Below are 20,966 nucleotides of genomic sequence, written 5' to 3'. Positions count from 1 at the left end.
GGGCAGGTATTAATGTTATTGTGCAGGTTATGGCATTAGAGCTGTGGCAAGAGCTAAACACAAGGAAGACGAAATTCAAATGTTAGACCCGAAAATGTATTTCACTCATCGATAAATCAGGGGCCACAAACACATTTACAAAAGAAATAACACTCAAACACAAAAATACTGTCTGCTGTGGCAAACAGCTGGCATGCAAATATCATCAGCAAGCACGTCACTCTTCCAAGAATCTAATTGTATACTTTAATGTAGGCAATTCTAATAACTAATTTTTGGTTTAACTGCTGCCCAGCCGGCCACGGTGGCCGAGCGGTTCTAGGCGCTACAGTCTGGAACCGCGCGACTGCTACGGTCGCAGGTTCGAATCCTGCCTCGGGCCTGGATGTGTGTGATGTCCTTAGGTTACTTAGGTTTAAGTACTTCTAAGTTCTAGGGGACTCATGACATTAGAAGTTAAGTCCCATAGTGATCAGAGCCATTTGAACCATTTTTTGAACAGCTACCCCATCACATTTCTGGGCTTTTTACCGCATATAATGCACAATTTATACAGTGTCTGGTCTCAGAAATCACGAAATTCATACGAATCGCTTTTTTTGGTAAGATATTAAGTTTGTTTATTTATTTATCCAAAAATCTTTCAAGATTGTGGAATAGGCCTAGAACATTGGTTTGCAAATGTTGCACACACACACGCACACGCACTGCATCAGAAAATTGAAATTAAACTGTTGGTCTTGTACTTGCAGAAGCTGCGAAAGTGTACCTCCCGCCACCGGCTTGGACTTTTTTCAGTAATAAAATGTAAACACACTAAAATCGAATGGAGCAACGCAGCTATTACCCCACCACAACGGCGACGCAATACTCGTGTTTCGAGTTACAGCCATCAGGGAACATTGGTGGAAGGAAATTGGCGTAACAAATTACAACCAAGTTGAACTTTTTGTGGAATGACAAAAGTTGCGTCTCTTAAATTGCGCCACTGAAAACCGGGAGTTCATATATACACATGCGGATTGCCGCTAGCCGTTGCGATACTTCGGTGGCGTGTATGAACTTGGCTTCATAATTTAATGTTGCCGAAATAATTCAATATTGGCGCCAGTGGATATGACCGTATGATTTCGCTGATCTAACTAACTCAGCGCCACTTCAAACATCTGTCTGAGAGAAATTACATTTCATATTTCATTTACGTATACTTTACTTACTTGGAGCAATAACTCAGGATTTGTCTGATATGTGTTTTTCATACAGCTATATAGCCTATTAACGAAATCAGGCTTTGCCCTGCATAAAATTTCTGCTGGTGTTGGGTAATTTGTGCACAGTACAGACCTCATAATTGTCATTACGTATTGAAATGTTAACATTACCCTAGTAATCAAAAACAAAACAGTGACTCTTTATTTGCTCTAAAAATATACCACGTATAATACGACTGCTGTACCATAGTCATCGAAAGGGGTATTATAGTTGCTGTAGGTGCTGGATTGATCATACGTTTCTGATTTTGTGAGACGAAACACTATGTCATTTGTTTTCGAATAATGTAAAATAGAAGACTGGGAAGTTTGATTACATATCATACGTTTTGTGGCAATCTGGATGTGTGACTGACATGTACGACACTGTGTTTGTATTCATAGCAATATTGTTAATATGCATTTTTACTCTGTTTGCTGTTTTTTACGGTTCTCCAACTAAACCCCTTTTGTTAGTGGTGTCATTTGATGGTTTCCGATATGATTACATAAATAAGAACGTAACACCAACCCTACACAGTCTTCATGAGAGAGGCGTTCACTCTCAATATATGCGCAATGTTTTTATTACAAAAACGTTTCCAAATCATCACTCAATAGCCACAGGTTTATTTCCAAGTTCACACGGTGTTATGGCAAGTAGTTTATATGATGAGAGATATGGCAAAGTTATTTCATACAGCGAAGAACTGTGGAAATTCGGAAACAGTGTTACTCCACTTTGGGTAAGCTTTATCACATTGTAATACAACTCCTTGTGCAGAAAACAACCTGCATGGATAGCCTGTATTCTTTATTTGATGTTCCCTTTTTCATAGAGCCTAAATGAAAAACTGAACCATCGCAGTGGGGTTTACATGTGGCCAGGAGGAGAGTTTGACTATCAAGGTGTTCTCCCTACATTTCTCACTACATTTAAACCATCTGTATCGTGGACAGATCGAGTCGATGCAGTGTTAAAATGGTTTATGGATCCTGTCACTCCAGCAAACTTGGTGTTTCTCTATTTTGAAGAGCCTGACAGCCATTCACATTTATTTGGTCCTGAGTCACCGGAGGTGTTAAAGCAGATTATGAGGTGCGATAATATAACTAAATATTTGTTTGACCAGATTGCTGTTACTGGCTTAAGTAGTAAGCTTAATGTATTCCTTTTGAGTGATCATGGCATGGACAGTGTATCAGCAGACAGAATAATCAACTTGACACATTATGTTAACAAAACAAAGTATCTAACAGCCAGCACATCACCGGCACTGCATGTAATTCCCAAAAAAGGTACCTGTGTGCTTCCCAGCTTAATGCTATTAATTTTGATTTAATAAAGTTAACAATTAATTATTTATGAGTACATATCACACATGACATGTCATTTACATTATAGCTTTGATATGTTTTTTGAAGTGACAGTGTTGCACTTTTTTCGTGTTATTGTTCTCGTGAAAACATTATTATTGTTCTCGGATAGCGAGCAAGTAACGTGTAGCTTATTGTATATTCTAACTCTAACATTAACTGAGTCTGTTATGATTATTATTACCACAGGTGAATTTGAAGACGTATACAATGCTTTGAAAGTTGCTTCAGAAGTAGAAAACTTCACAGTTTACAAGAGAGATGAATTATTTGAAAGATGGCATTACAATAATGAAAGAACCCCACCACTGTTGCTACTTGCAGATGAAGGTTTTGCTTTTGATGATGTCTTGTATGTTCCGGATAGTCACCAAAGAAATGGTAAGTAAGGACATTCAAAGGCATAATATTTATAGTTGACCAGCCCCATACATGGTATTGTTTAGATCACCAGTATCGATCAGTACATGTCAGATGGCTGATGGTCATGGTGATAATGAGCAGTTGATTCTGTGTCCTGTGGTCTACCCACAATTGTATTTTACATGGTATGGTTAGTCAGAAAAAAGACAAGATTGGGAGGAATATTTGATAGGAGTCATCAGGTTTGACCAGTGACAGAAGGGTAATGGCTGCTGCGGCATCAGGTTTCGGTGTGTATATTCACAGTTTTGTTGTTAATTGGTTAAAAAAAAAAAAAAAGGGCTGTGGTGACAGACTGCTCTGCAGCTTTGCTCAAGGTCTGTTTTAGATTGGAAGCTGACAGCTTGGTTGTGAATTGGTGAAGCGAATGAATGTGAAACTAAAAAAAACTTGGTTGTGGTGTCAGACTGATCTGTAGCTTAGGCCATTTCAAAACATTTGCACTGATATCACGTTACAACCACCATTTTGTTTACACCGTATGTCACTTTTGCTATGTCATTGATCGAAGCCAACAAGTCATGTCAAATATTCCTTTTTACACGAAAGACAGTTAGGGTGCTGTTGACAATGGAGTCATTAGAGGCAGTTGTCAGGAAGGGAATTAGCTGGTCATATTTTATCATAAACTGGCAACAGATATTACCCAATTGTAGACATGGACTGTGTGTGTGTGTGTGTGTGTGTGTGTGTGTGAAAGCAAATTAGATCAGAAATTCTACAGTAAGAGTCGGTTAGTAATTGTGATTAGTGTCTACTAGCAAAGGACCGTTTTGCTGTGAGCTTGTGATTGCTCAGTACTGTTGACAAGGTTCTAAGTACTGCACAACTGTATTTAGAGAAAAGTAATGCTGGACTTAATGCAGCCAAAAGTAAAAGAGTAACACATGCTTGTATACTGATAGTAGTTGGAGAAAGTAAGTAATGGCATTTATTGTTGACAACTGCGCCTGCAGCCCATTTCCCGTTGCTGTATTCTTTTATTGTTTTGTCCTTTGACCATTTTACGTAATGGTGTAAGACATGTCAAATATACTTACACATACAGTATATACAGGGTGGGCCAAATAAAAGTGGCCCCAATGAGTGGATACAATTGGATGTGAATTTATGGCAGCATTAACGGGGGTAGGAAAGACCTATCGTTACTTTCAAAAGGATCGAGCAACTGCCCATACAGCCGACTGAACTTTGGAGCACATTCACACAATCTTTACACCTGATGGAGTTGTTCGCAGAGATCAGTCTGGTTGTGGCCCTAGCTGATCACCCGGTTCACCAGATCTGTCAGTGTATGATTACTTTGTGTGAGGATCCCTCAAGTCAAAGATATATCAACCCTAATAGTCTTAAAGAACTGCAGCAGAACATTTTGGATAAGACTGCAGCAATTCCAGCAGTCCAGCCTCGATCTACCTTCAGCAACATGCTGACCTGTGCCAAAAGTGCCCAGAGATGAATGGTGGTCACTTTCAGCATCTGCTGTAGTCAGGTTAGCACTGTATTTCCTTTCTGTTCAACATGTGTATTATATAATTGGTTCATGTAAAATAGAATTGGTACACATGATGGTGGGGCAAGAAATCTGAAGGGGAACCAACGAGATCAACTTGATTCTGCACTGTTCCAACATGAGGTTTCCAGTTACTAAAGACATCCAGATTCAGATTCTTTATTAGTTATTCAGCATTATTACATGCAATAGACTTCGTCGTTTCACTTAACCTATTAATTTAGTAAAATACATTGTTACATTTTTAAGTTGATATAGGGCATTTCTAAAAATTCTTGTAATGAATAGAGTAGGTTACCTAACAAGAAGTTGTGCAACTTTTCCTTAAACATTTGGATTCGCATGCTTGAGGCATGTGTAGACAATTTGTTATATATCTTAATTGCCATGTACTTATGAGTATTGTTTTTGCCAATAAACTCTAGCAGGATGATTAGTGAAGTAATAATAGATACATGGCATAACAGATAAGTATCAGACTCCAAATCCAATGGTCTCGGATTTAGTTCCCAGTTGGCTCTAAGATTTTTTACTGTAACCTTCCTCTGCAATGGTTGTTACTGTGAAAAATGCAAAATTGCAACATGGTTTGGAGTTCTTCCTATAACTGGCTGGAAGTCGTTTCAGTGGCCAAAATAAGGCAGTGACATACCGCCTTCAGTAGGACAATGTTCAGTAAAGCACTGTATTGTTCAGATCAACCTTTGACCTGAGGACAGCATTATATTTACTAGTATATTAATGAACGTATACATGTTACAGTAATGTCAGTCCTATTAACTTTGTGTTAGTTAAATTATTCATTGTATACCATTTGTGCCGAACAGTATTTATGAAATACTAATAAGAGGGAATGGCACCAGTACTGAGGGAATCAAAACTGGATAAGTGAACTGGCGTGAGAAGGACCAAGAAATAATGAGGTACATTCAGCAACAGAAGTGGATTGGGAAGGGGGGGGGGGGGGGGGAGACATCTTGATGAAGAAAGCTGGAAGGATTTTTGCACTTTTAATAGGCTGGTTTGATTTTGGATAGTAGTAAAACTGTGCCAATGATTATAGGAAAAGCTTTAATCTCCTTTCAAATGCATCAGCATGCTTCAGATAAGCCATAGATTATTGGGGGGCTTGTTCCAAATGCGTGACTAAAATGTGGAAAATTAGTTATACATCTGTACTACCAAGTTTTTGGACATGTCAGACCTTTTATTCTTTCTATGGAATGTTGGAGACTATTTGATATGCAAAGAGAGGTATTGTAAGGCAGCAGAATGGATGAGAAACACACGACAGTGCTAAAACAAAATTTTTATCACGAAGAATGTGAATGGCATTCTTAGCTAAGTTGTGATTAGTGATTTTGAAAACAAAATCTGATTTCGCCTATCTGGTTCAGTTTTCATGAGATACACTACCCTCTATCAAAGACATAACTTGAAAATGCTGCATATTGTTGTCTTAGGATTACTGAATTGATTTTCTTTTATTTACTTTTGTGGAGGTAATTTTTGGTAAACAATCAAAATATATACAAGGAATTCAAAATGTGATCCTCAATTAGATATTCACCACTAGGATACGGAAGAGGCTGGTGAGTTGTGCTGACGTTGCCTTGCATCATGTTGTGTTTGATGCATTGGTATCGGTAGTGAGAGAGCTCTGACCTTGTGAACAGAGTTGCCTGTAAGTTTGTGAGGGTTTGCTTTTTTGTGTGAATGCAGAAGAAGAAATGCCTCGTACCTGTACAAAACACCCAAATTCTTTTTTTTATATCTGTGGTGAGTTAACTCTGAAATCCCAGAAATGAAAACTTAAGCATCTTGTTAAAAAAATGCCTTGAACTTTATTTTTGGTGCAAGATTGGTGGGTAAAGATGAAGTTGCCACCACACCCCACTCTCATATTTGTTTCACATGTTTTACACTCCTGAAAGGCTGGTTAAAAGGATTGCACACATGTCCTTTGGTGTCCCATGATTTAGAGGGAACTAACAGATCACAAAATAGATGGTTATTTCTCAGTCATAAAAATAGCTGGGATCATCTCTGAAACGAAGAAATCTGTGCAATATCCCAATTTATGATCTATTTTAAGACCTATATGTTACAATGAAGGACTGCTGGTACCAGTGACTCCTGAGAACGTGACAGTGAGTGAAGAGGAATTCAGTCACAAACACCTAGAGGACAGGGAAGAAGATACGCATGCTGGCCGAAAATCTCACTTGCCTTTTGAATCACTTGAGCCACATATTTTTTTGCAAGAAGATCTCGGTGATCATATTTGTGATTTAAAATTGTTGAAGCAGCAGGTTGAGACTCTAGCTTCACGTTTAACAAAATAATTTTATCTTTTCTGATGCAAAAATGAGTTTTGTCATGACTGCCATGCTCCTTTTTCTGAATATTTCTTGAAGGAAGGTGACATTGAATCCATTATGGAGACTCTTGGCCATGATTTCAAAGTAAGTGATTGGTGCTCGTTCATAGATTCCAGCAAACTTAGTCTGAAAACCGTACTTTTCCACAGTGGGAAAATTCTCTTCTGTTGCAATTGCTCACACAATTAACTTGGAAGAGACATGAAAGAACTTTAAACTGCTAGTTCACATGAATTCAGTAAGAGCAATACGAATTGCATATATATAGAGATCTCAATGTTGCTGCAGTTACGCTCTGTTTGCCGATCAGATACACACAGTTCTGCTGCTTTATATGAGAGTGTGACAGCAGAGATGGAAAAACCACTATTCTGGGGAAAAATAGTGTGGAGAGATGAATGTTGTGAAGACTCCTGACTGGAAAAATGTGTATCTACTTACACTGAGTATTAAATTGAGTCTTATCAAAAACTTGGTACAGCCACAGACAAATCACCCATATGGATTCATGCATTTACAACATAAAGTGCCAAGGATCAGTGAAGTAAAAATTAAGGAAAGAATATTTGTAGAGAAATAGGCAATTAATGGCTGATGATTATTTCCTTGATTTGTTGAGCGATATTAAAAAAGTGGCATGGCTCTTTTTCATGTGTTTTTTTAGAACTTTTTAGGCAACCATAAGGAACAAAACACATGACACTGTATAAGAACAAGTGAGATCATGCCACCTTATGGGACATAACACATGACGAAGCAGGCTGGGATATTTTTACTTCCCTCTTGTTTTGCCACTTGCCTCCTTAGATTCATTTTTTTATTTTTTCATTTCTGACTAATTACCATTAACATACACGAGTATAATCTGCATTTTCATAAAAGAGAAACGTTGGTCCCCAGTTTTAAAGAATATAACACAGATCTAATTTTGTGCTTAGTTTTATGTATGTAAATTGATTTTATAATTTATTTTGACTGTTCCTAGTTAGTATCTTTTGTTATAGGGTGAAATCAGTAATTGTTTCGTAACTTAAATTCTATTGTTCACTTGTAAACAAATATAAATTATGTACTAATTATAAACATTTGGGAGGCGAAAAAATAGCATTCTTTAAGTGAAATGAAATGATTGTATGGCATTGTTGACCAGGAGGCCCCAAGCTGGGAAGTTCGGCCGCCGTATTGCAAGTCCTTTTTTAGTTGACACCACTTTGGCGACTTGCGAGTCAATGATGATGAAGAACACACAACACCCAGTCATCATGAGGTAGATAAATTCCCTGACCCCGGCGGGAATATTTATTTGGCTCTATTTGAAAACTTGTTAGCAAACCCGCCAGGTTAGCCGAGAGCGCTAATGCGCTGCCTCCTGGACTCGGGTAGGCGCACCGGCTCAGGATCAAATCCACCTGGCAGATTAATGATGGGTGCTGGTTTGCCGGCCTGCCTGAATGTAGTTTTTAGGCAGTTTTCCACATCCCACTAGGTGAATACTGGGCTGGTCTCCACATTCCACCTCAGTTACACAACTCGCAGGGATTTGAAAAGGTTCGCACGTTTACATGGCTTACACTAGACGCAGACAGCTGGGGTACACTAATTCCGTACTGGGGGGTTCGGGGGTGGCAGCAGGAAGGGCATCCGGCCACCATCTGTAACTAACACTGCCAACTCAATAGTAACACGGCTGACCCTGCATTGAAGCGGGATAAAGGTCCCAAGAAAAGAAAAGAAAAGCGGAGATTCAAAAACATGTTAGCAAAGCCAGCCCTTCATTAATTCCAAAGTAATTAATAGTTTTGTCAAAAGTATTGTTTATGTAACTGTGTATGTTAATTTCATCATTTAAACAAATAATTTGGCTTAACCCTCGTAGTAGAAGAAACTGTTAAAAAGAACCAATTTTTCAATGTATTCTGTTAATTTAATGAGTTAAGTTTTAATTGTAATTTCTGTAAATTGAAGTTAAAACAATGTGTAGTTTCAGTACCTATTATTGTGAGGAAATATAAGGGCCCAATTTTTGGTCGTGAGACAGTCAGTCCACGACCATGTTTGTTTCAGATGAGGAACCTGAATTGGTTAGATCAACAACAATGCAATCACGAAATAAGTGTAACGCAATTAGGTCGTGTGTTAAAACAATGACAGTGTCTGCTCCATATGTACCTTTCTATTCTTCAAGAACTGTGAACTTTGTGGTTAGGCTTTTACTGCTCTTAGATATTAAGTAGTAAACTATGTAGCAGTATGTGGAGGTTTGCCTGCAAACTGTTAATGAGGCTTATGGAATGTTAAAACAGTAGTGCACTGGCGATATAACTGTGTATTGTTGGGAGGTTGTGAACAGTGAAAGTAAACTACAGTGAAACACAACTGTGCACCAGTTGGCTACATTATTTAAAGTAGTCAGTGTTGTACTTTCACACCCCATTTTTCAGCCAGTATCACAATGCAGTACGTCGACACCGAGGACAACAAATGAAGAAAAAAAGTGGGCCCACCGTCACGTCACTGAAGATACATTTCTTGAATGGCCATTTGGACTTCTTCCTGGATGACCTTGGTGCCACTAATTGAGAACAGTTCCACCAAGACATTCTCAAATGGAAAAGCATTGCCAAGGCAATTGGAGGACTGCTATGTTGTCCGACTACTGCTGGACCTTTCTGATGCAAAGTATTGCAGGAAACTGAGAAGAAACTATTATTAGGTTGCTCATTTCTTTGATTAATTTGTGTACCGCACAGATTCTTTTGTTGTTCTTTTGAGTGACACTATGATATAATACATAGGCTGACATAAGCATTTACAGAAACCAGTATTATATGGAAACTGAGCTCGATATAGAAATTATGAAATTGGATCTGGATCCAGGAATGAATTATCTTCCAGAAAAGCATGTGTCTTTTTACCTGTGTTATCCGAATGGTCTTAAGCAGTGTCATAAAAGGATTAACAAGATTAAATAACGGACTGGTCCATGTATATCTTACAAAATCATTCATGGCTAGTGCTAATCAGCTGTCGTTTCTGGTATTTTTTGTGGAATAGAACTAATCACTGGACTAGATTTTGCTGTAGTATAGTTTCTAAATTTTGGATAATAGAGTACATCAAATAGTTCAGAAGGGACTGTTTTATGGAACTGTTTGCTGATGAACTCAACTTTCATTCTAATATAAAGATCAACATTGATTTGATAGTATTTAGTTTGAGACTCGGGTGTCGCCCATCTTAATACTGCACAAAGGTGATAATTCATTCCCAATATGGCAGGTGTGATATTCTTAGTTCTGACATCATCATATAAGGGACAGTTTTAAAAATGTAACACAGAAGAAATATCATTGATGTATACAGAGAGAAGAAATGTGCTAAAAACTGAAATCTGGGAAACTCCGTAGACTACATTACTCCATACGGAAACCATTTCCCTCACTGTACGCAACTCTGGGTCACAAAAAATTACTCATTGAGAATATTCCACAAACTTTTTACATACAGTGCAGGAGATTGGGCATTTTCCTGACTAGTTAAACATCAGGAACTTGAAAATGAGTGGTAGACTTCTTGTTGTCTTGGTTCTAAATTGTAGAAGGTTCTTAAATCACAGAGTGCATATTTGTGTTAGAGATTGATACCCTCTGTCTGGTTGGGGACATTTTGTCCTCTAAATTAGCCCTTCTAACATATATACTCTGTCATCCGAGGGCACAGTGGCGCTGCTGCGATGAATAGAGATTTCAGTTTGGTTGGTATGGGAGGTGCAGAAGAGATGGGGAGGGGGAGAGATAGCAGGGTAGCAGAGGGAGAGAAATGCTGTAGTGCTCCTTGGAAGACTATACAGAAACATAGCAGGGACAGTACGATGGGCTGCGAGGGGGGAAACAGAGATAGGGAAAGGTGAGCCAAGTGAATACAGAAGGTACATGTGGGGTCAATGTGGGAACAGGGATAGGGGACAGAGGTGGGGGGGGGGGGGGGGGGGGGGCAGGGACTGGAGGGGACTGAGGCCTTGGGGGTTGTAAGAACAAAGGATGTGTTCCACTGGAAAATTCTCACCTACACTATTCTGAAAAGCTGATGTTGATGTGAAGAATTGAGATGGCATGGACAGTCACTGAACTCAGGCTCATGGTGTTGACACAGCATGCTCAGTTGTCCTCTTGGCCACAATTTGGTGGTGGGCCATTCGTGCAGAATGGACAGTTTGTTAGTGGCTACGCTCACCTATAATGCTGCACAGTATTTGCAGCTAAGTTGGCAGACTACATTGCTGCTTTCATAGGTGGCCTTGCATTTGCAGAGTTAGAAAATGACTGACATGGCCAGAGTAGGTGGAAGTGGAAGGATGTAAGGGACAGGTCTTGCATCTTGGTCTTCTGCAGGGATATGATCCCCAGGGGGCTCACCACTCTTTGGTGAGTATGTGCTTGGGGTACCACGGGTCCCAATCTTTGCAGCACTAGTTCCTCTTTCTGTGCTGCAAACACACACTTTGACTATCTCTTACCTCTCTGACTGTCCTTTGGATGGTCCTTACAGAGCAGACCCTGCCTGGACTTGGTTCCCGGTTTTGGTCTTGATTCTAGTTTCAGTTCCATTAATGATTATATCATCCCAATTATTGGGTTTGACCAGCCATCTTCCCCAAATTTTACAGAAGTGCATGTCGTTCAGGAAAAGTCGCCCACTGTGGTGTCTGCTCTGTCTCTGTGGCCTTCCATCCTGTTGTTGTAGGATGCCAAAAACCCAGCATGATAACCATCCGTTCTTGAAGGGGGTATCATCAAGTACCTGCGTCCACTTGTACTCTGCCTTCAGGAAACAAAATTGTGTCCTCACGACCACTTTGAGCTTTCACATTTCTTCTCACCCCATTTTGACCTTCCACTGAGGTTAGCATCCCATCTCATGGGGGAGTCATGTTACCCATATGGGATGACGTTCATAGTCAACCCATCTCCCTGGTTACCCCGTCTTCAAGCTATTGCAGTTCACCCTTTCCTTCCTCACTTGACCTTTTTCCCTTGTACTGTTTACACCCTTCCGTCACATGTTACCAGGGTAGACTTCCTCCAGCTTATTGGGCAATTACCCTACCCCCTTTCTGCTGCTCGGTGACTTTAATGTGCACCATCTGCTTTGGGCTTCTTTCAGGACCCTGTCTGAGAGGTGCCCTCTTAGCTTACCTTCTTAATCAACTTAACCTCTTCTGCCTTAACACAGGAGCACCCATGTTCCTTCCAGACTCCTCGCGCACCTGTTCCCATTTTGGACCTATCCTTCTGCACTGCACAGCTTTCTCATTATCTTGAATGGTCCGTCTGTTTTCTCTGACACATACTTGAGTGACCATTTCCCTTGTGCTATCCGTTTCCTGGCTCTTACCCCAACCTCCATGCACACCCAAATGGCAGCTAACCATAGGCGACTGGAGGATTTACTCCTCCCCTGGCGAACTTCGACAACAAGATTTTGCCACAGTTGTGATAACCAAGTGGAGTATCTTACAAATGTTATCCTTATCGCTGCAGAAATGTTCCGTTCCTCGCACTTCCTCTTCACCATGCCATGACCCGATCGCTTGCTAGACTAAGCCATGCCTTGACTCGATTCGTGAGCAGAGACATGCTCTCTGCATTTTTAACTGTCATCCTATGATGGGCAAACTGCATTCACTATAAACAGACGCACGTGTAGTGTCGTCACGTTCTTCAGGATAGCAAAAAGCTAGCTGGATTTCACTCGCCACTTCTTTTAACAGTTCCACTCCCTCTTCTGTCCTGTGGGCCAACCTCCATCCTCAATTTGCAAGCCTGATAGTAGCAGATGATGTCACTGTGGGACCCTATTGCTATCTTCAACACCTTGGGCCGCCGTTTGTTGCGAAGATTTCGAGCTCCTCCCCACTATCGTCCTGCCTCCCACCATTGGAAATGAGCAGAGGAGGCTCGTGCAATAGCTTTCTCTTCTTAGAACTCGTGAGTGCTACAATGCTGCCTTTACTACGAGGGAGCTATATTACGCCCTCACTTCATCCCAATCCTGCACCCCAGGGCCAGATGCTGTTAACATTCAGTTGATGCAACACCTTTCTTGTGCGAGCAAGCGCTTTCTGCTTAATATGTAACAACCACATCTGGGGAGAGAGCAGTTCCTTGTGCCCCTCCCACCATCTGTGTAAACAGTGGCAAGTTACTTACCCCCTGCCCACCATATTGCTCAATTTTTAAATGTATGAAGAAAAATCCCCGGACAATCTCGCATACCAAGAGGCCAGAAAAAAGTATGAGCATCTTAATCCCATACAAATTACACAATCTTGTGCTGCAGTTCTGTTGATGGTGCTTTTGTGCCTTTTACAATGGCCCATCAGAGCTGCCTGCTGATACCTGCCCCCAGGTGATTAGGGGCCCTTCTGGTGCTCCCACAACACCCACTTTGGGAGCATTGGGTCCCCACCAGTCCCCATCCCCTAGCCGAAGGTGCCTCATCCCCCTCCAGCTTCTCTAGCTAGGAAGAGGTCCCTGGGGTCTCTTCCTTCCATGGTTCCTGCTGGTCCACAGCCAGACACCAGCTGTTGGCTGAAGGAACTACAGGCTGCTGGCTGTTCTTCTTCTGGCCCTGAAAACCAATTCAGGGACAATTGCCTAGTCCTCGTGTTCTAAGGAGAAGGAAGAGCAGGATAAAAGGAAGACCTCTGAGATGAAGGAAACTCCGGTGGCCCTCATGCCACCGGACTCTGCAGGTATTCCTTCTGTTCCTGAGGAGGAGATCTCCGTGGCCCCTGAGACACCAGATCTCCTCAGGAAATGTGCCGCAAAATGTATGTCTGTGGGTCCCCTGACGTCTCAACTGGAGGCAGCACATGACCCTGCGTCATAACCTGCCCCCCCCCCCCTTTTCTCCCACTCCCCTGGTTGCTTCATCCCCCACAGTATTCAGTCTGATCCCCCCGTGGAAATGCAACCCACTTTTTCCACCACGTGGCTGAGCTACAGTAACTTTTAAACCCTTACCCTCCATTCTGTGTTGCCATTCAGGAACTGGGGTTTCCAGCAAGTTTGAACCTCTGCCCTTTGTGGCTGCTGAACTTATTTTAAGAATTGTACCTACTATGAGAGAATATTGAGTAGAGTTTGTATGTATGTGCTGCACTCTGTGTACAGTGACCGTGTGCCTCTTGATACACCTTTGGAGGCTGTGGTTGTTTGGGTAAGGGCACATCAAGATTTTACCATCTGTAATGTTTATCTCGCTACCAATGATGTCATGTCTTCGGATGTAAATATCTACATTGCTCTCTCAGCTGCCCCCACCTTTCCTAGTCTAGGTCGACTTCAGTGCCCATAATCCTTTTATGGGATGGTACTATGGTCGCTGGCCGTGGTAAAGACATCAAAATTTTACTGGCACAGCTCAGTCTTTTCCTCCTGAACTCAGGTGTCTCCACACACGTAAGCACAGCACATTGGAACTTACTATCTATTCGCTGGAGGGTCGATGATGACCTGTGTGTAGAGTGACCACTTCCCGATTTTCCTGTCCCTCCCACAGCATTGCCCCCCCTGGACGCCTAAACAGATGGGTTCTCAGCTATTCTGACTGGAATGGGTTCATCTCTGTTGTCATCATAAGATCCCCATCACAAACTGTTAGCAATGTGGCTGCTCAGCTTATGACGGCAGCCATTCTTTTGGCAGCCAGTCAAGTCATTCCCCTCTTCTCGGGATCCCCCTCTCCCCCCCCCCCCCCCCCGACCCCCCCTTAGAATACGGTACTCTGGTGGACCCCAGAGATCACTGCAGCCATTAGAGATCATAGGCTGGCTCTCCAACACCATAAGTGGCACCCTTTACTGAAACACCTCACTGCCTTTAAACAGCTCTGCGCCCGCACATGCTAGCTCATAAAATGATAAGTTTCCACCATTGGATCATGTACCTCTACATAACAGGTATGGGTAGAGATCAGACACCTCTATGGCGTCCAGTCCGTGCAGGTGTATGAAGTATTTCTGTACATGGTGCCATTTGTAGTGATCCCCACTCTGTTGCCAAACATTTTTCTGAGGATTATGCTCTCACCTCTGCATCTTAGAACTATCATCCACACCTTTCGACTCATTAAACAGCGGCTCTGGTTGAGGGTGGGCAGTAGGAGGCAATGGAAGTGTACAATATGAATCTTGGTGACTGGAAACCGAAAGCCATGGGTGAGAGCCCATGACTGCATCTTTCATATGATGTCCTTTAGGCAGCACCTCAGCAACTCCCATACAAGAGGAGTAATAGTAAAAGCAAAAATCGTCGCCATATAAGGAGGGCGATACCAAAGACCTCACAACTGCCACTTGACCATTGATGGCAACCAGAAAAGAGGGCGGACGCTCAGTACAGAGCCCTGAGGGACCCCATTCTCTTGGAAATTGGGTGTACTGAGGAAGTGCCCACTTGAACCCAGGAATGTATGGAGCAACAGGAAATTCTTGACAAAAATCTGTAATCTACCCCAGAGACCCTACTTAACATCATAATGATGTGGTGACACCATGTCATGTCATAAGACTTCTGTACATCAGAAAAGATAGTGATGTGGTGCTGAAAACATGCGAAGGCCACCCAGATGGTGGACCTCATGTGAACCAAATTATCAGCAGTGGAGCAGCTTTTGCGAAAACTACCCTGAGATGCAGCCAAAAGGCTCAAAGACTCAATGAGCGAACACAGCCGCTTGCTCATCCCTGCATTTGAGCAACTTACTGAGAATGTTGGCAAGTCTGGCTGGGTAACTTAGGGGGTTCTTACCCAGTTTCAGTACTGGCTTTCTTGCCATTGAGATGGGAACTCAACCTCATTCCAGACTTGATTAAAGAGGGCAAGAATGTGACACTGACAATCCACTGAGAGAGGTTCCAGGCATTTGGTTGTGGATGCAATCTGGTCCTGGGGCAGTATCAGGACAATAGGCTAAGGCACTGAAGAGTTCCAATTCACTGAATGGAGCATTATATGGCTCCAGGAGGCAGGTAGTAAAAGATAAGTGCATTCACACAACACCCAGTCCCCTGCAGGAATCGAACCCGGGGCCCCCTTGCATGGTAGGTGGTAATGCTACTGCTGCGCTATGGAGGCAGACTGTGGCTCTATGAAGCCCTGATTCTGTTCTGTCTCAATTGTGGGGAGTCTAGCATATGGTTCAGCATCACCCTCAGCACTGTGGATACTGGGCCCCATTCATCATTGTGGGGGTCTGACTTACGACAGGACCCTTCCGAGTTAGCCCTGGAGAAACATTTTAGTCAAGGCTAGAGTCCCTCCATTACCTATTAGATGCGACAACAGCTGCTGAGTTATGCTATATGCGTTCGTAAGCTTCCCTAAACATCCCAACTACTGTGCCCTTTTCCCTGAAAGGGAGCTCCACCTCCCACAACAGCGACCCAGAACTAGGCTTAAAATTGCTGCATGCATACAGGGTCTGTTCGAAACTGCAACTTCTTCAACTGTCATTTCAGATCAGGGAGACATCAGATCTGCCCTCGTGGATTGTGTCCCAGCCTCGGATTTGTCTTGGAAGTCTCCTTTGGTCCGAAAGTTTTCCATTGACACCATGGTTTTTCACTGCCTGTTCTTGGCTGCTCATGAAATGTATCCAGGTTTGGAAGTGGTATTCACTGATGGATCAACAAGTGACAGATGAACAAGCTTTGCATACACATATGCACGGTGCAGTAAACTCCACTCACTGCCCCTTGGCTGCAGTGTCCTTGCTGGTGCATTGATGGCCATTACACTAGCACTTAAAAAGCCACATTCATTCTTTCTCTGACAAGAGTATCCTAATCTTTAGTGACTCCCTTTGCCAGACTGTAGACCAAGTGCAGCTCTCCTCAGCCACTGGTTACGGCTATCCAGGATCTTGTCTCTGACCTTCGTTCAAGCTGGATGGCCAGTCGTTTTTGTTTAGAACCCCAGTCAGTTTGGGATTTCGAGAAATGAATGAGCTTAGTCAAGCTGATCACAAAGATGCTGACTCTTGAAATGGGGGTTCCAGAACCGGACATTTGATCATTTATACGAGATCGATTACTGGAAGTCTGGAACCTGGAATGCTCTGTTCTGATCTCCCCAAACTGAGGGCAGCTAAGGAGACCATCACCACATTCACAGTCTCTCACCTGTGTGCTACTTGCAGGGGAATCCAATGTCCTCTGTCGACCCCTGCATTGGCCACATTTGGCTGGCTCATGGCCATGTTCTCCAACATGCGGATGTGGAGCCCACTGATGGTGCCCACTAACTGATAGACTGTCCTAATTTTTTTTACTGCTTTGAGGTGGTCTTAATTTTCCTGACACGCTACCTCTGATGATAGCAGACTAAGCCAAAGTGGCTGATCTGGCATTGTTTGCCTGCAAAGGTGGTTTCTATTCATCCCTATAAGGTAGGGGTTTTTGGCCTCATTGATCACCAGAGGGGTAAGTGGGACACCCCTACCCTCGCCCCCCCCCTGCCCCCCCCCCCCCCCCCCCCCCCCGCAAAGGGGCCCCCTTGTTGGTCTGTGCTCAGTGGCCCAGCCTGGCCTTCTACCCATTCCACATTTTTTATTCTTTATTCTTTTTTGTTTTCTTGATTTTAATGTCTTGCTTGACTGACCTTTTAACGACTTGTCTGGGCTTTTATTTCTTCTCCCCTCTCCCCCTCCCCCTAGCGCATGTGCGTGCCTGCGTACGCGTGCGGTTGGTGTGTGTGTGTGTGTGTGTGTGTGTGTGTGTGTGTGTGTGTGTGTGTGTGTGAGTTACTTAGTTACACGTATGATTTCCTGGATTTGCCTTTCACTCCCTTTCTTTGACAACCATTCCTGGTTTGCCATTTAACGGAGGGAGGGACTGATGATCTTGCAGATTAGCTCCTTTCACTTCCCCAACCGACCAACCAGGGATGTGAACCTTAGGGGAAAGGGACTGGGGAGGAAGGTTGGAGTAGGGATGGACAAATAAATTTGTAGTTTGGGTGGGCGGCGGGATACTACTGTGGAAGGGGGTAGAGACTATAGTAGGAAGGATATTTCTCATTTCCCCGGGCACAGTGAAGGGTAGTCGAAGCCTTGATGGAGAATGTGATTCAGTTGCTCCAGCCCTGAGTGGTATTGAGTTGTGAGGGAAGCCAGTCATTGGATGTGATGGATGACTGGGAATGTAAGATCAGAGACATTGTTACTGGACCAGGAAAGGAGAGGAATTTTGATTTGCAAAGGTTCAGTGAGACCCTCTGCAGATGTGGCTGTCATGCTGATAACTAGATAACTCCCAGCACAGACACAATACTTTATACTGTCATCACTTTTAATGTATAAGCTAATCATTTATTATGTAAACAAAAGTGTTGCATGAATGTATAGCTCAGTCAAATTAGTAAATTCTAACCCAGCAGTTTTTTCAAACAAATGTGGTTTCTGAAATCATAATATGTTCATATGCTAGTCTTTATATGCCACCCAAAAAATACTCAGTCCCGTGCGAGCTACTATGTGAGCAACAACTATGTAACAAGTCTGTGCCCGATATGTAAATGACCCACATCTCCTTGGAAGTCTGGTATCGATCAACATTGTGTAATGACTATTGTTGTCTTTCATGGGCAATATTAGAGGCAATTTGTGAATAAGTTTGCCTTCAGACTTGTCTGCAATATGAACATTTATTCCATCATTTTTTGGGAGTGCATCAAGGATATTATTAATTCATGTACTGATATTTCTGCTGACAAGCTACCAGGCATTCTCAAAATGAAGATTTTTGAAGGCATTTTACACTGTGAAGCAGATGCGCATGCGTCAAAGATAACACTGTTGTTAGCGAGTGTTTTATTTTATTTATTTATTTACATGTCAATTTCCATGGGACCCAAAGTGAGGAGAAAATCTTAAAGGTCATGGAATGCATCAGTACATGAAATTACAACATAAAAGAAATGACAGATAAAAATAAAATGTTTATGAACCTGAAAAAATGCCGAGTCATAAGTTTAAGTAAAAAACAATAAACGAATACAACAAGAATCGACTTAATTTTTCAAGGAACTCCTCGACAGAATAGGAGTCACCCATGAGGAAACTCTCCAGTTTCGATTTGAAAGTGTGTGGATTACTGCTAGGATTTTTGAATTCTTGTGATAGCTTATTGAAAATGGATGCAGCAGTATACTGCACACCTTTCAGCACGAGAGTTAAGGAAGTCTGATCCAACTGCAGGTTTGATTTCTGCCGAGTATTAAGTGAGTGAAAGCTGCTTATTCTTGGGAATAAGCTAATATTGTTAACAAGAAATGACAGTAAGGGGTGTGTGTGTGTGTGTGTGTGTGTGTGTGTGTGTGTGTGTGTGTGTGTGTGTGTGTGTGTGTGTGTGTAGAGAGAGAGAGAGAGAGAGAGAGAGAGAGAGAGAGAGAGAGGCCAACGTCAAAATACCCAGACTCATGAACAGGGGTCAACAAGAGGTTTGTGAACTTACACCACTGATTGCCCGAACCACGCTGTTTCTGAACCAAAAATATCCTTTTAGAATGGGAAGAGTTACCCCAAAATATAATACCATACGACATAAGCAAATGAAAATAAGCAAAGTAGACTAATTTTCGTGTTGAACGATCAGTTACTTCAGATACCGTGCAAATAGTAAAAATGGCAGCATTAAGTCTTTGAACAAGATCCTGAACATGGGCTTTCCATGACAGTTAACTATATTTGAACACATAGAAATTTGACATGTTCAGTTTCACTAATCATGAGCCCATTCTTTGAAATTAAAATGTCAGTGTTTTGTTGAATTGTGTGTTAGAAACTGTAAAATCTGAGTCTTACTGTGATTTTAGCATTAGTTAATTTTCTACAGGCCATGAACTTAGATCATGAATTGCAATATTTGAAAACCGAGCCAGTGTTGCCACACAACATCCTTTACTACCAACCAAACAGAAATATTTTAGAGTTACCTGTAATACTAGAAGGCATATTATTTATACAAATAAGGAGCGGGAGTGGCCCCAACACTGATCCCTGGGGCACCCCCCCCCCCCCCCCTCCCCATTTGACTATACCCCACTCAGACCCCACATCACAGCCATTCTAAACACTGTGAACAATTACCTTTTGCTGTCTGTTGCTAAAGTAAGAGGTCAACCCAATTGTGAGCTACTCCTATTCTGTAATGGTCCAATTTCTGGAGCAATGTTTTGTGATCAACACAATCAGACGCCTTAATTAAATCAAAAAATATGCCTAGCGTTCGAAATCTTTTAACTCATCCACTACCTCACAGAGAAGAGAGAATATAGCATTTTCTGTTGTTTAAACGACTTCTAAAGCCGAACTGTACATTTGATAGCAAATTATGCGACATAAAATGATCAATTATCCTTACTTACACAGCCTTTTCAATAACTTTAGCAAACACTGATGGCATAGAGATAGGTCTAAAATTGTCTGCATTATCCCTTTCTCCCTTTTTATAAAGTGGATTTACTACTGAGTACTTTAATCGTTCAGGGAAATTGACCATCCCTAAAGGAAAAAATTACAAATATGACTAAATACAGGGCTAGCATGTGCAGCACAGTACTTTAATATTTCTGCTAGGCACTCCACCATATCCAAGAAGGGTCCCTTAGTCTTCAGTGATTTAATTATTGACTCAATCTCCCCCTTGTCTGTGTCACAGAGGAGTATTTCTGATCATCAATCTCAGAAAGGCATTTGCCAAGAGTGTAATTTGATTCCCTGTATCAACAAAATTTTTGTGTAATTCAACAGCAATGCTCAAAGAAGATTGATAAATACTGTACATATATCTGATTTATCAGTAACAGAAATATTTTTACTACGAACTGACTTTATATTGTTCGATCTTGTGCTGCTGACCAGACACTTCCTTCACAACTGACCATATGGTTTTAATTTTATCCCGTGTGAATTAGCTATTCTATTTGTGTACCGCATACTCTTTGCCTTCCTACTAAC

The 20,966-nt window shown here is 42.0% G+C and overlaps 1 protein-coding gene across 1 annotated transcript in view; it reads left to right on the top strand.

Annotated features, from left to right (window-relative positions):
- The first annotated feature begins 919 nt into the window (after positions 1–919).
- The window catches only part of LOC124789452 (ectonucleotide pyrophosphatase/phosphodiesterase family member 5-like), a 38,252-nt gene continuing 18,205 nt past the window's right edge, over positions 920–20,966 (top strand). The window contains exons 1-3 of the mRNA XM_047256814.1: positions 920–1,996; positions 2,090–2,549; positions 2,817–3,008. Of these exons, the coding sequence (XP_047112770.1) occupies positions 1,628–1,996; positions 2,090–2,549; positions 2,817–3,008 (1,021 nt within the window). The 5' untranslated portion in view covers positions 920–1,627. The remainder of the gene's footprint in view (positions 1,997–2,089; positions 2,550–2,816; positions 3,009–20,966) is intronic.

This window comes from Schistocerca piceifrons, chromosome 3 (assembly GCF_021461385.2).
Source record: "Schistocerca piceifrons isolate TAMUIC-IGC-003096 chromosome 3, iqSchPice1.1, whole genome shotgun sequence".
Classification (NCBI taxonomy): Eukaryota; Metazoa; Arthropoda; class Insecta; order Orthoptera; family Acrididae; genus Schistocerca; species Schistocerca piceifrons.
Note: the sequence above shows the minus strand (reverse complement) of the source record. Positions and strands in the feature narration are given on the sequence as shown.